The sequence below is a fragment of the Ovis canadensis genome, chromosome 24 (assembly GCF_042477335.2).
Source record: "Ovis canadensis isolate MfBH-ARS-UI-01 breed Bighorn chromosome 24, ARS-UI_OviCan_v2, whole genome shotgun sequence".
In the NCBI taxonomy this organism is placed as follows: domain Eukaryota; kingdom Metazoa; phylum Chordata; class Mammalia; order Artiodactyla; family Bovidae; genus Ovis; species Ovis canadensis.
The window spans coordinates 25,076,278-25,091,188 of record NC_091268.1 but is presented as its reverse complement, the minus strand read 5'-3'; the positions used below and the strand labels follow the sequence as shown (position 1 = coordinate 25,091,188).

General features: G+C 55.7%; 1 protein-coding gene across 16 annotated transcripts in view; it reads right to left on the bottom strand.

Annotated features, from left to right (window-relative positions):
• Positions 1 to 5,903: 5,903 nt before the first annotated feature.
• CLEC16A (C-type lectin domain containing 16A) overlaps positions 5,904 to 14,911 on the bottom strand; it is a 235,284-nt gene continuing 226,276 nt past the window's right edge. For 7 of the 16 annotated variants that reach the window (XM_069569950.1, XM_069569953.1, XM_069569952.1 and 4 more), the window contains one exon: positions 5,904 to 9,365. In XM_069569950.1, the coding sequence (XP_069426051.1) occupies positions 9,010 to 9,365 (356 nt within the window). In that variant the 3' untranslated portion in view covers positions 5,904 to 9,009. Of the gene's footprint in view, positions 9,366 to 12,659; positions 12,784 to 14,911 lie in introns of all 16 variants that reach the window. The other 9 variants (XM_069569948.1, XM_069569951.1, XM_069569949.1 and 6 more) reach the window with 2 other exon arrangements.

Here is a 14,911-nt window from a genome sequence, read left to right as displayed (position 1 = left end):
GAGCAGGACTGTAAAAGGTCAGTTTTCATTCCAATTCCAAAGAAAGGCAATGCCAAAGAATGCTCAAACTACCGCACAATTGCACTCATCTCACATACTAGTAAAGTAATGCTCAAAATTCTCCAAGCCAGGCTTCAGCAATATGTGAACTGTGAACTTCCAGATGTTCAAGCTGGTTTTAGAAAAGGCAGAGGAACCAGAGATCAAATTGCAAACATCCGCTGGATCATGGAAAAAGCAAGAGAGTTCCAGAAAAACATCTATTTCTGCTTTATTGACTATGCCAAAGCCTTTAACTGTGTGGATCACAATCAACTGTGGAAAATTCTGAAAGAGATGGGAATACCAGACCACCTGACCTGCCTCTTGAGAAATCTGTATGCAGGTCAGGAAGCAACAGTTAGAACTGGACATGGAACAATAGACTGGTTCCAAATAGGAAAAGGAGTACGTCAAGGCTGCATATTGTCACCCTGCTTATTTAACTTCTATGCAGAGTACATCATGAGAAGCGCTGGGCTGGAAGAAACACAAGCTGGAATCAAGATTGCCGGGAGAAATATCAATAACCTCAGATATGCAGATGACAGCACCCTTATGGCAGAAAGTGAAGAGGAGCTAAAAAGCCTCTTGATGAAAGTGAAAGTGGAGAGTGAAAAAGTTGGCCTAAAGCTCAACATTCAGAAAATGAAGATCATGGCATCTGGTCCCATCACTTCATGGGAAATAGATGGGGAAACAGTGGAAAGAGTGTCAGACTTTATTTTTGGGGGCTCCAAAATCACTGCAGATGGTGATTGCAGCCACGAAATTAGAAGACGCTTACTCCTTGGAAGAAAAGTTATGACCAACCTAGACAGCATATTGAAGAGCAGAGATACTACTTTGTCAACAAAGGGCCGTCTAGTCAAGGCTATGGTGTTTCCTGCGGTCATGTATGGATGTGAGAGTTGGACTGTGAAGAAGGCTGAGCGCCGAAGAATTGATGCTTTTGAACTGTGGTGTTGGAGAAGACTCTTGAGAGTCCCTTGGACTGTAAGGAGATCCAGCCAGTCCATTCTGAAGGAGATCAGCCCTGGGAATTCTTTGGAAGGAATGATGCTAAAGCTGAAACTCCAGTACTTTGGCCACCTCATGGGAAGAGTTGACTCACTGGAAAAGACTCTGATGCTGGGACAGATTGGGGGCAGGAGGAGAAGGGGACTAGAGAGGATGAGATGGCTGGATGGCATCACTGACTTGATGGACGTAAGTCTGAGTGAACTCCAGGAGATGGTGATGGACAGGGAGGCCTGGTGTGCTGCGATTCATGGGGTCGCAAAGAGTCGGACATGACTGAGCGACTGAACTGAACTGAACTGAGGGCATCTCTCTCACTTGGGGGGACCCAGTGGGAATGTTGAGAACCATTAGGGGAACTCGAGGGGGTGGGAGTGGCTTTAGAGGGTCCCTGGAGGCTGTGATGGAGGGGGACAGCCTCCTCGGATGGTAACACATCCCCAGCCTCACAGATGCCCCAATCCTCATCAGCCCCCCATGGGGGGACTGTTGGGAGGACCTGGGTTTGAGTATTGTGCTTACTACAAGAGTAAGTCAGCTTTTCCCTGATCAGTTGCCCCCCTGGGAAGCAGGGCTGAGCCTCCCTGACCTGGGGAAAGGGAAAGTTCTGTAGGAGAGGGGGGCATTAGTGGAGAAGCAGACGAGGCCTGGTAACTCTAGCAAGGCCAGGAACTGTGTGCAAAGCCTGCCAATGGTGCCCAGGCCTTGACTGGGGTTTCCCCAATGAGCTGGGGTCAAGGTCAGGGCACTTGAGGAGGCCTATAACAGTGCAAATCAACCCCAGTTCTTCCCCCCAGATCTGCAGCTGTGGGCAAGTCTTTTAATCTGTCTGGGCCTGTTTCCCCATCTGGAAAGCATGGAGATCATAGTACCCGCCTTACAAGATTACTGAGAGGATGAAATGAGATGGATCATGACAACATGCTTAGCACAGGGTCTGATGCAGAGGTGACGCTTTGTGAAGACTAGTGATGAAGACAATGAGGATGAGGATGAAGAAGATGAGATGATGTTGAGGGTGAAGAAATTGATGAAGATGAGGCTGAAGTTGACAATGGTGGGGACGATGATGAAGGTGAGGATGAGGATAAAGAAGAAGGTCATACAGAGGATGAGAATGAAGAAGATGATGCTGAGATGGGGATGAAGGTGAGGATAAAGACGGACGTTGATGATATGTGTTTGTGAAATAATAACGCGGGGCAGGAGAGCATAGACTCAACCTTCAGAACATGTCCTCAGGTGTTTCTCACGATTACCTTGTCACACCACCTACAAGCATCCACGGTGGATGTTTGAGTCTGGAGGTTCCAGAGCCTTGGCTGGACCCTGTGGTGGGCTGTTTATAGGGCTTCCACCCAGAAGCTGGGTGCTCCCTCAGGTGGTCTGTGCAGCCCCCTGCCCAGCCTGGGACAACCTTGCCCAGAGACTCCAGGGACCAGAAGGCATCTCCAGCTCCCCGAGGTCAGAGACGAAGGTAACCAGGTGATTCCCCATCCCACGGCACCTCAAGGAGAAAGGCGCATGTGCTGCTGGGGGCCAGTCACGTGACACCCCTCCTCTTGGCAAACGGCACAGTTTGCCCATGGGAACTTCGGGAAGAAGGTTCTGAACTCCCATTTACCAGCAGGGGAAACTGAGGCTCAAAGATGGGAGGCCACTTGCTCTTGGTCACAGGGAAAGTTGGTTATGGAGTCAGGGATGGAGCCTGGGTCTGTCTGGCCCCAGGCTCTGTGTGTGTGTGTATAAGCAGGTGCACATGTGTGCACCTGTGCATATTTACATGAGCATGTGTGTGTGTGTGTGTGTGTGTAGCCCTTGGGGCAAAGCTGCGGGGCTTCGTCAGATTGGTGAGCTGGGTTTTTGGCCAGTAAAAGAGGAAACAGGTTAAGGAAGATAGGAGTGGAGAGAGGAGGTGGCAGCTGGAAGCTGTTCAGGGGGACACTGAGCTCTCTCCCTTGTGGTCAGTCCAACAAGCTTGTCAGGCTTACCTCCTAAACCTGTCGCAGGCCCCTTCCCTAGTGACCCCTCCCCACGCGATGGGCCCCTCCTGACTATCCTTCACCTGCAGGCCCCGTGATCTCCTGATGTCCAATCACATCACTTCTTAGCTGTAAACCCTCCATGTTTTGGCTTTTTAAAAAAATCATTTATTTTTAGCTGCGCTGGATCTTCGCTGCTGCTTTCTCTAGTTGTGCCGAGTGGGGGCTATTCCCTAGTTGAGGCGCGCAGGCTTCTCATTGCAGTCGCTTCTCTTGTTGCAAAGCACGGGCTCTAAGGTGCGCAGGCTTCAGTGGCTGTGGCTGCTGGGCTCCAGAGCTCAGGCTCAGTAGTGGCACATGGGGTTTAGTTGCTCCAGTCTTCTCAGATCGGGGCTTGAACCCATGTCTTCTGCACTGGCAGGTGGATTCAGTAATTCTTTACCACTGAGCTACCAGGGAAGCCCTACTTTTTGGCTTTAAAACATCCACTGCTCTCAGCTCCGAGGCTAAAGCTCCTGGAGCAGACTCGGGGCCTCGAGTGGTAGCTCAGGCAGGAGCCTTGGGCACAGGGTCACGTCAGGATGTTCCCCTGCCTTTCTGTTCGTCTTATCTATCACAATCATCTCTCTAGGAGGAGACCGGCCTAGCACTGGGCCGCTGCAGAGTGGGGGCCTTGGCACGGATATGAGGTCTGAATTAACTAGGGAGGTGGTTTCAGGTGGCAGTGACATTCAGGTGTTGAGTAAGGGTGGTTCAAGGTGGGTACTTGCTACCGTTCTGGAGGGAAGCCGGGCTGGGCTGGACGGCCGTGGCCCAGGAGGAGGACTGGTAGGGACTGGTGGGCCACGGCAGGGCTGAGCTGGGGGAGGGAAGCTGAGGCTCAGGGCGGGGTCAGCCCCACAAGGCCTCATCTGCACACTAGTCAGCTCCCAGGAAGCCCCACCTGTTCCCGGTGTGGTGATTCAAACCTATCTTCCTTTGGAGAAAAGCACTTCAGATGGTGAGGGGTTTTTTTTTTCCCCATCGCCCTGAAGGGCGGCGAGGAGGCAGGACCACAGAGGGAGGGGTTCCAGCAGGCGGCCAGCTGGGAAATGGTCCTCCACACGGGATGGAAGGTCACTCAGGGACAAGATGCTGCCCCCTCCCTCCCAAACACCCTTCCATCTTCCAGGTACCGTCAGAGGAGGCTGGGCTGGGCCTGCCAGTCACCCTCCCCGAGGCAGACTCCTGAGGAAACCCTGGGCCCCTTGCAGTCAGAGGGTACATGCAGCTGGGGGCTCCTGAGCCTGCCTCACACAGAACCGGAGACCAGGAGATGCAGCGACTGGCCCATGGCCACCAGGCAGGCCCAGCAAGGGGAGTGGCGGAAGCTGCCCCTGAGGGTCTCATGGCAAGAGCCCCAGGCTCCCAGGCCGCCTGCCCTGGGTGCAGCACTTCACCCTTGCAGACCCCCGGTTCTCTCCATGAGCCAAACAACCCATGTAGCAGCAGGTTCCCGCCCTTGCTTTGCAGCCTGTTCCCGCCCTTGCTTTGCACCCCAAGCCTGCAGGGGTGACCTGGCTCCAGATTCTGCCTCCTGAGGAGAGGCTGGTACTGCCAGAAGAACCGGGAGGCTGAGGAGGAAAAGGCCACGGTCCGCAGGGCACCCTCTGAGGCAAGCTGCCCACAGGACTCTCCCATTGACACCGTCTCTGGCTCTCCCTGGCCGGGCCTGGGGCAGCCCGTGGTGCCAGACTGTGAACCGCATCCAGATGATTCTAACACCCATTCCCTCCTTCCTGTAAAGAGCCTGGGGCGCTCGGCCTGGCCGCCCGGGGGCAGCACGAAATGAAGGGCGGGCTGTGCCCGGAGGAGCCCACCGGCCTGTTTCCTCATTTGCAGGAAGTGTGCGCTGCAGGTGGGTGCTTGTGGGCCTCTCCCTGGGCTCCTGGGGCCTGTCTTCCCAGCCCAGGGCCCGGCCCAGCGAGGCTCTGAGACCCTCTGCAGGCAGGGAGCCGACAGCTGCTGCCCCAAGGCCGGTCTTCCACCTTCTCTCTGGGGGGGATCTTTCCAGCAAGTGCCTTTTTCGAGACTGAAGTTATTCCAGCATTTCACGTCACGAATGAAATCCCTGGACCTGTGCTGGGCACCCTGCAGGCCCTGCTGCAGAGCGGGGTCCAACCTCAGCCCTGGGCCTCGTGGGCAGGCTTCAGGGGAGGAATCCGGGCCTGCTGGGGAAGGGAGGCCTGCTGGCGGCCAGTGTCAGGCTGGCCACAGAGCAGGGGCCCCCACCTTCTCTCGGCATCGCTTCAACCCTTGGCACGAGCAGGGAGCCCCCTTTATGCCTTGCTCAACTTGGGTTTTACCTCGAGGCTCAGAGGTTCTGGCTGTTTCTGGGCCAGCTTGAAGCTGGAGTGTCACAAGTTCTGAGGACAACCTGTGATGCCACCTCTAGGGATTGCCAGAGCCCATGCTGCCCGGGAAAAGCACCTCCCGGCACAACCTCACCCGACTGTCCTCGGTGGGGAGCCCAAGGTGCAGCAACATTGCACCGGGCCCCATGCTCAGCCTACGAGGCGGGGATGTCACGAGCCCATTCTCTAGCTGTGGAAGGTGAGGCGCAGATGGAGCCCAGCAGCTGACAGACGCTCCAGGCTCATGGCACCCGACCTGCCGGGGCTTGGGAGCTCTTTTCGGAGGTGTTCTCCCCGGCCCTCCTTTCGGGAACTGGGGGTACCTGGCCAGGGTGGGGGCGGGGAGGACCCAGTGGCTGCACCCTACCCGGCAGCTCCGATAGGGCAGGGGTGTCAGACGGCCGAAAACCTTCCCCTCTGCTGGGCTGTGGCCTTCCTGCCACAGAGCCAAGGAGCAGCGGCCACATTCTTGCTAACTCTTTTTTTTTTTTATTGCCAAATTCAAATTTACAAGGAAGTTCCAGTTTTCATTTCCACCCTTGTGTTCAGTACCCACGAAGCATGAGTCATGCTGGCGAGAGCAGGTACTTCCCTGGAATGGTCCCGAGGCCCAGAAAGCATGAGGTTTCTCAATCCCACTCCACCCCGGGACAAGAATTATTTACATATTTTCAACTCGGAGGAACATAAGGAACCCTTACAGTTTCCGCCCCCTGTCATCGTGACTACATTAAATATTTCTTATTTATTGCGTCTAGAAAAGAAGGTGAGTGTTGGTCCTCACCCCGCCTCACGCCTTTTGGACCAGTGCATCTTGAGACCTTAGGGAAATCTAGTGTATGTCTGTAGAGAGGTGCATTCCGTCACTCAGCCGCTGGTTGCAGGGCAGGTGTCTGGGGGGGTGCAGCGAGCTGCCTTCTGCAGAGTAGCAAGCAGGGCAGGCCTGGAGGGGCAAGGGGGCACAGAGGGTCTGGTGCCGCAGGGTCTGTCCTGGTACCGCAGGACAATCAATACCCCCTCCCGGGTGGGTGGGGGAGCACGTGGCTGTCTGACTTTGAGGCGCCCCTGCTGGCAAACCAGAAACACATGTGCTTTTCCCTAGCCACTTTCAAAGCTGACATTTGGGGGTAGATGTGACCAGCTCTGCTCCTGACTTGGCAAACCCAACGGGCCTGATGTGGACTTGGGGAGGGTCTCTGGAGGGACAGGATGTGGAGATGGAGGGATGGGTGATCTGAGTCTGGTACCCACGTGTCACGTGGCCATGGCCCCCGCCCGCCCCAGGCTCACCAAGTATTCCTGGTTCTAACTCTCTCTGCCCCGGAGACCCAGTGCCTGCTGTCTAGAAGGGCCCCTCTGGAGGTGCCCCCACTGTTCGCTTTTCAGGGGTGCTCCTGAAGACACGGCTGTGCCCAGTGCTGCCCAGACAGTGGGGATCTGGCTGCCAGCAGGCTGTGGGCGGCCCGGGACCAACCCTGCGAGCCCACCTAGGGAGAGGTCTGCCCCTGGGCCAGGCATGGGGTGGAAGCTTGGCCTGATCGCACCTTTTGCTCAACAGCCCACGGAGGCCGGTCTTCGAAGCTCTCCCGCCCGGCGATGCTGCCCCGGGTCCTTCCGGGCATGTGGTCCCTGCTGGCTGAGACCTTGCTCCTTTAGAGCTTGAAGGGCTGGGTCCACCTGCCTGGGCTTCTTCCTCAGAATAATGCCACTGGCCTTTCCTCCTTTCTGCTGCTCCAAAATCGTTTCAAAAGTAGAAGTGGGGGGCTCCGGAGTGATCCTGCGCCTCATCCAGCAGGGGCACCAGTGGGGTTCCCCTTTGACAACACACACTTTCTCCATCCTTCTGTCCCCGTTGCCTGTCCTTTCCGGAGGGCTCCGCTGAAGGTCATGGCTTGTCCCTCCTTGCTGGGGCCCCTGGAATTTCTGCCGAAATGGCCCTGTCTGAGCTGGGTCTTTTCCCCTGATGGTGCTGGCTGGTCTCACCTGCCCAGGGGCTTCTGATGGCTGGAAAGACCTGTCCCGCAGATGCCATGCCCCTTCCTCGTGGGAACCGGGTGTTTCCTTCAGGAGGCTGACTCTGCCCAGGCAGGCCCTGCCTGATTGCAGATGGAGGAGGAGGCGAGGGGGACGGGGTCCTCTAACAGGTGAGTTTGCGTAGCATTTTCTGAGGCCGCTTGATAACCCAGCCCGGCCAGTGCTGACACGGTGGGTGCTCACACTCTTGTGGGAACACGTGGAAGCCAATTCTGCAAGGTCTGAACATCGATCAGTGAGGTGAGGGTCGCTTGGCTGTGCCTGGTTTGAGCAGAAAGAACATCTTGGGAGCTTTATCAGATAGAGGAGACCTGGTCTGCACACACCAAGCCCAAATGGAGAAGGAACCAGGGGTTTTCATTACAAAACCAAACCAAACACAAATGAGCTTGCATCTTTACAGCAGCAGCTGAGAGGAAGAGGGACAAAACCCAGGCTCCTAGGACATCATGTCCTCGCTGCTGGGCAGGGGGTGACCCTTGGGGTGTTCCTGCCTGTGGGCACCCACACAGCTGAGCAGCAGCCTTGGAGCACGGTTTCCATGACCTTTTCTTTCCATCAGAGCCTCAGAGGCCAGAGTCCCTGCAGTCCCACACAGTTCTTAGGCAAGTGGAGAGATGGTGACAATTGAAGGCCATGCTGGAAAGCTGTCCTGTTTGGTTTTAGTCCAGAAGGATGGGGAGGGGACCTGACCACAGTTCCCCTTTCATGGAAAGATCTGGGTGACGCCCTGGGCTGCCACAGCAGAGAAACTTATGGCCCTCTCAGCTCTGTATGTACCTGAGGATACGTGTCTCTCCCTTATTTATGCTTAACAATACTTTAAACTTTTCAGAAGAATTTCTATCATTCCACAGGCTCACTGGGTTAGTGAGAAACAAAGAAGTCAGAATCCCTTAAGACAATGGAGAAGGCCAGACAGAAAACTCTAAACCGCAAATCCTGGGAACTTCAAGGGAAAATGAAAACGAAATCTCTACAGGAATATTACACTTTTAACATGACATCAAACCTTAGGGCGGAGGACGTTTCTTTTTTTTTTTTTTTTGAACTTTTAAAATAGCTGTTTTTCATCTGCTGCCAAAAGCAAGGAGGTGTTTATCGAAGTTCGCTTTTCTAGAAATTTCTACAAGAAGTGACCACGTCCGCTGCTTCTCTGCACACTGTGGGTGGTGGCAGAGGACCTCCAAGACAGGGGAAGGGCTGGCTGATGAACCGAGTGCTGCTGATGGGTCCTGCCATTGCACCCCCCCACCCCCAGGGCCGAGGGCTCTGAGACCAGGAGCCCAGCCCCCTCCCTGAGGCGGCTGTAAGATGATCTGGGTTCCCTGGGGGTGTTGCCACTGGTCCCAGCCTGCACTCAAAGAGGTGTGAAGTCAAAGGGGGATTAGAATTGGAGCAGAGGAGCCCGAGGGTGGTCTGAAGTGCTCCCTGGGGCCGAGAAGAACTGTGGCTGTTCCCGGAGTGGGGTCAGCCGGTCCAGGTCCCTGCCAGCGGGGCCGCACACGCACACGCACACGCACACGTTGAAGGTGGCCAGCTCAGGGCTCGGCGGGGTCTGCTGGCTCTGGCTGCCCAGCCCCCGAGCCCGGGGCCTCTGTGGCCACCGTGGCTGGCGAGGGTGGCGGCGGGATGCCGGTGAGGGCGTGGAGGCTGTGGTGGTCGACGGGCGGGACGAGGGTCAGCGACTCCACGCTCAGCGTGTCTGCAGCGTCCTCGCAGAGCAGGGAGATGGTGGGCTGCTGGGCGGGGGTGAGGCTGGGCGACAGGGTGACGGGCTCCATGTCCGTGCTCCTCGCCAGGCTCTTGCCGGGCCTGGCCTCGGCTTCTGTTTCGTTGACGATCACCAACTGGTCGGGGAGGTTAGGCTGAGGCTGCTCCGTGATCATGGGGTCATCTGGGCAAGGAGGGGAGAAAAAAGAGAAGCACGCTCAGCTCCGATAGACTCCGCTAGCGCTGGTACCCTCTGCTCCCGTCCTGAACAAAGGCCCGGGGACATGTGGGTGGGAGATGAAGTGTGTGGGGGAACCAGCTTGCCTCCCCTCCCTCCTTCTGGGGACCCATCTAGGTCTGGGGTAAGTCGAAGCCCAGGGTTACCCTGACTTGTGAAGCAAGGGACACATTTAGGGGCCTGTGCAGAGTGGATCCGGAAGCCCAGTTCCCTGTGCCAGGAAGCAGCCTAAACCGGCTCTGAGTATGAACCACCTGCCTGGGGAGAAATACATGTTTAGTGAGAGAAGGGCTTGGGTGTGCTGATCACCGCAGGCCATTTCTCAGAGTCTATATTTGGTAACAGTGCCCAAGAAGGAACTCACTGCAATATTAAAAAAAAAAAAAAGAATTCTATAGAACTTTTCAGCTTTGCAAAACTAGAACAAGACTTCGGACTGTGGTTCTCTCGCCTGCTCCTGCTCTGAGTGCTGAGTTAGCACCCAGCAAGGGGCTGTGATTGCCAGGCCATTTCTATGCTGAGGGTCTCTCCCTTTCCACCCCCCATGCCGGGGCCACCCAGAGAAACTACGTCAGGAGGGAGGGGTGGCCCAAAGCGGTTATTTTTGGAGCAGTAGTTTCTTTTTTTGGTGCTTTTTGAAATCCGTTGATTAGATTACAGGCGAATGGCTTATTTGCTTTTCAAAGAGGAGCAGGGCTGGCAGAGACACCAGCTGGACTGGGGCTCCCTCATTGGAAACATCTGCCAAGACTTCACATGCCAGCGATCGGAAAACACAGATGAGAAGCCCGTGGGCATCTCGCTTGGAGAGCAAATCTCCCTTGTTAAAGATCCTGGGGTCAACAGGGCTTTGAGCACACTGTGTGGAGAGGGGAATCCAAAAACACTCTGGGCCCAGGGATGATGGCAGACGTTGTTTTTTTGGTTCAATGTGATTCCACTTAAGTGAGTTGTATTTTTTTTTAAGTTAAGCCAAAACAAAACAGAACCGCAAACTGAACACAGAGCAAAAGAATGGAAAAACCAAGTGCAAAATAAAACCGAAGGGCGTACAGAATGGGATGCAAGAGAGGAAAGAGGGTCCCCAGCGTGGAAAGAAAGCACAAGCAACAGATGGGGTTTCCCAAAGGACACATCGCTCCTTCCCAGAGGACCCCCACCCCGGGCACGGCGAGCTCAGAAAGGCCCCAGGTCACTTCTGCACAAGGTCCTTTTTCTTTTCCCCCCCAGCCCTTTTTTTTTTTAGGAGTAGGCCCACAGAATACCACCACATGGGGCTTTGGGATGGGGTGGTATCGGTGGACACGGGTGAGCACTGGTGGAAAAAATGATTCAAGGTGCGATCTGAGCCCAGAAATGCTGAGTAAACAACCCCACACGCTTTCTGGTTTCTCTGAATTTCAGTGAATCTGCTCCACTCAGTAAGGACGCCTGGTGGTGATGGGCTGATTTCAGGCCTTGGGCTCATGTTGGGATGTGGCGCGCCCTGAACGTGAGGCTCTTGAGCATGGGGCTCACCTGCTCCGGCAGCCTCGCCTCGCTTCACACGAGCGTGTCCAGGAACTTATTACAGACGGACTCACGTGTGGGCTTAGCTGCTAGCGAGGCAGTTTAGAGATGACTAACCAGCCAAACGGCACTTCTGTGCCATCTGGAGACAGAGCTTCGGAGCACTTCCTTCACGTTTTCTGCAGAATTCTCCAGGAGAATTCCCTCTTTGCTCGGGTCTGCACTTGCACGCAGATTTTCAAGAGGCTGGCAAACCTCATTCCCTGAGTCCTGCCCGGGTTTCTGGTGGTGAAAACGATCAAGCGTGTAGAAAGGCTGCCGTTAAATATGTTAGGAAACAAACCAACAGATGAAGCAGTGCACACAAAAGTGGTTTCTTTTTTAGGAAAAGAACAACTTTATTAAAAGGATCCATTTGTCCCCTGAAAAAAAGCCTCTTCCTATTTTTTTTAAACAAGAAAAATAAACTTTTCTTATCCACCGTCTACAACACTGTTCTTTGTTTCTACCTACCTATCGATCGTCTATCACCTATTTCCCATCTATCTATCTATATCTGCCTACCGATTTTTAAACTAACACAGCTGCTTCCTGAATGTTAGCTCCAAATTTATACATTCAGAGAAAACTTCTACATTCAAGGGAAGATTACCCAGGGAGGACACTGTTCCTGGTCAAGCACGGACCTGCAGTGGTCACTGCGGATCCTCTGGCCTCACTTGCCTGCTGGTGTTTCTGAGCTCCGAGGGCACAGGTTTGGGCCTGACCCAGGAGACGAGCGGAGGCCGGAGCCGGAGAGCCCGACGTCCAGTTCCCTTGAGGGGTGCTCAGCCTCCCTGTGGTGCTGCCCCGAGTTGAAACCAAGGCAGCGGGTGCCCTGAGTGCCTGGGTGCCACCCTTGGAGGCTGATGTGCAGCTCCAGGGCTGACCCTAGTCGAGTGGGTGACATGCTCAGGCTGGGGTAGGTGGGACTGAGCGACGCAGGGAAGAAAAGACAGCAAGTAGGAGGGCAAAGCTCAGGGGAGGCAGCTTTTAAATGCAAGAGAAGGCAAAGGCTCCTGTCTGCCCAGCCGGAGGGCATGGGGCAGGGGGCACCCTAGGGGGAGCACCGCGGGAGGGTGTAGTGACCGCAGCCCACAGACGGCCCTATTTGGAGCTCTGATCGCAAGAAGGGAGAATGGTGGCGTCATGTCCACCAGTGCGCTTACGAGTGAAAGGACTTGGCCTCCGGCTGGCATGTGATGGAATCTACGGCTTGATAGGAGCAAGGCTGAGGAGAGGGCGAGCGGGGTGGGGGTGGGGCGGGGAGGAAAAGGAAAAGAAAAAAAAGCAACTAGTTGACTTCCTCGTGGCTTTTTGCAAATTCTACTGCCTAGCCCTCATGGCCTAACTGGGGGGCCTTGGGGGGAAGGGGCTGGAGACCCCCTTAGCTCAGGGCTTGTGCCTAGTCTGGTGCGGTGTCTCATGGAGGGCGGTGTTTCCAGACTGCCCGGCTCTGCCTCGCGGAGGAGCTGACCCAGCTGCAGCCCCTGTGTCAAGGGTCAGGAGGTTTGGTCCTCAGGTGGGATGAGGCCAGAAGGGGACCAGAGCTGAGGAAATGGCTTGGGTGGACGGCTGGGGCTCCCTGTGCCCTCGCCCGGCGTTCTGGGGGTCTGCAGGAGTTGGAAATGCAGCGTGCGGGGTGGTGGCGGGGGGCGTCGAGGGCCCAGGAGGCTAACGGAGGAGACCTGCCTGCAGTGACCGAGCCAGAGGTGCCGTGACAGCTGCCGATCGAAGCACTAAACCCAGTGGCCGCCGTGACTGTCGGCCTCCGACAGGCTGAACACTCGCCGGCGTCCTTTCCTGCCACTCCTGACTAGAGGGAAACACAGCGACAGATCACAGAGAGCTCGTAACAACCGCACAGGGAGGGGGACACGGAGGGGGACAGAGAAGTGACGGACGCGGAGCATCGACGACAGCGCGGGGCGGGGGCGGGGGCCGGCTCCGGGGGGGCTGCTGACGCGGCCCCCACGCAGGGGGACACCCCGCCCCACCCACCAACCCCGGGAGAAGGTGGGGGCCAAGACGAGCCAAGAACCACATCATCTGCTCGTGGGACTCAAGCAGGTAAAGACGGCGGAGGTCTGTCCTGTTGGGAAGGAAAGCCTCGGGGTGGTCAGCGACACCTGGTCTCGGTGATGGGGGAACAGAACTGCCTGCGGGTTAAGATGAAAACCCTGCATCCCTGGGCCCACCTGAGGAGGGAAGGGTGTGTGGTTGGGGGATCGCAGTTGATGCAGTTAGAGAAACAAGTGGATTTCTGACCCCCACTGACAAGGCAGCCCCTGAAGCCACCAGCGGAGCCTCCCGTGACCCCTCCCCGGTCAACCCCTCCCCAGCTGCGAGGTGACGCTCCACCGGCCGCCGCGCTCTGCAATCCGCTCCTTTGAAACCAAGACTGAACCACAGCAGCAAGATCTGAGGGCAGGCGCCAAGCGGCCAGGGGGTGGGTTCTAATCGGCTGCAACAAACGTGTTAGGAACATCTCCCTGGGGAGGAACCAACCGCCCCTTCTGAGACAAACTCGCCTTGGGGCCAAGCTTAAGATGAACGCCACGGGGTGCAACAAGGCGAGCGAATGGAACTGCTGGCTTAAAAGGGGTTACAACGGCACATGTGATGTTAGGTGTGTTTTACCACACTTAAAATTAATGTCACGGAGAACACTGGGGAGGAGAGAGAAGACGTTTGACTTGAGGTTTTGTCCAAGAGTCCTGCCCGCCTGTGGTGCTGGACGTCAGTGACCCACAGGTTGGCCCTGAGCTGTCTGGCGCTCAGTCGGCCCAAGTGGGACCAACTGGGTGCTTGGGGCTGAAGGTCACAGGTTCAGATAATTGTCTCAGGGAACAGGTGAGGACGGGGAGGGAGGGACTGGGACAGGCGTCCAACATGGGGCCACCAGGAGCCAAGCTCTTCAGTCTTCCTATAAACGCTTGGGGAACAGTCACAGGGACCCCAGCTCAGAATTCCCTGGGCCTGAAGATGGACACTGGAAAGAGCGGCCTTGCCTTCAGTCTGACTTCATTTCTTAACAAAAAATTTTCCATCATCCTCCTCAAAGTCACTCACCCGGAACACAGGTGAAACGCAACGGACTGAAGGTCGGAGGCAGAGGGGCTGTTTGAGGAACTTGGTGTGGGCAGAGAGCTCTTAGAGGAGGCTTTCTTACTAGAGTACCACAGTGTGCGCGTGTGTGTGCACGTGAACACATGCATGGGCATAACCCAGAAGACACTTCTAAAGTGCTCCTACTGACCCTACATTCGGTCCTAAACTTTTGGCTCTAAAACTGGGTCTCTAAAGGAGTTCTCTCTTTCCCGCCATGCTTTCTTCAGCTTCTGTTTCTCAAAACCATGAAATGTTTAAGGAAAAAAATCTCCTCATTCCAAACCCATGATTTTCTCCCTGGAGAACGAGCCGAGGCCCACGAGGCTGGCTACGCTGGAAGAGCCAGCGACAAGAGGCCGGGTGTCTGGACACCTCTGCAGCACAGGGTGCCTGCTTGGAAAGACCTGAGGATCCCAGCAAACTGTCTTTAAAGGACGGTGGGAACAGGTGGACCCATGCATCAGGTGTTGAAACCAAACAATAAAAGCCCCTCGGGGCCCAGCTTTAACAGATAAATAATTCGCAATGAGAATAGAATCCCCGTGCCCCAGCTCTTTCTGGTTGGCTCCTGTGGGTACCACAGAATTCAGATTCGACCTCTCCTTCAGTCTGGGGCTTCCCTGGTGGCTCAGACAGTAAAGAATCCACCTGCAATGCAGGAGACCCAGGTTTGATCCCTGGGTCGGGAAGATGCCCCTGGAGAATTCCATGGACAGAAGGAGCCTGGTGGGCTACAGTCTATGGGGTTGCAAACAGTCAGACAAGACTGAGGGAATATACTTTCACTTTCACTTCAGCCTGGGAGTCTCTTGGCCCTGATTTGAGGGCCTTCG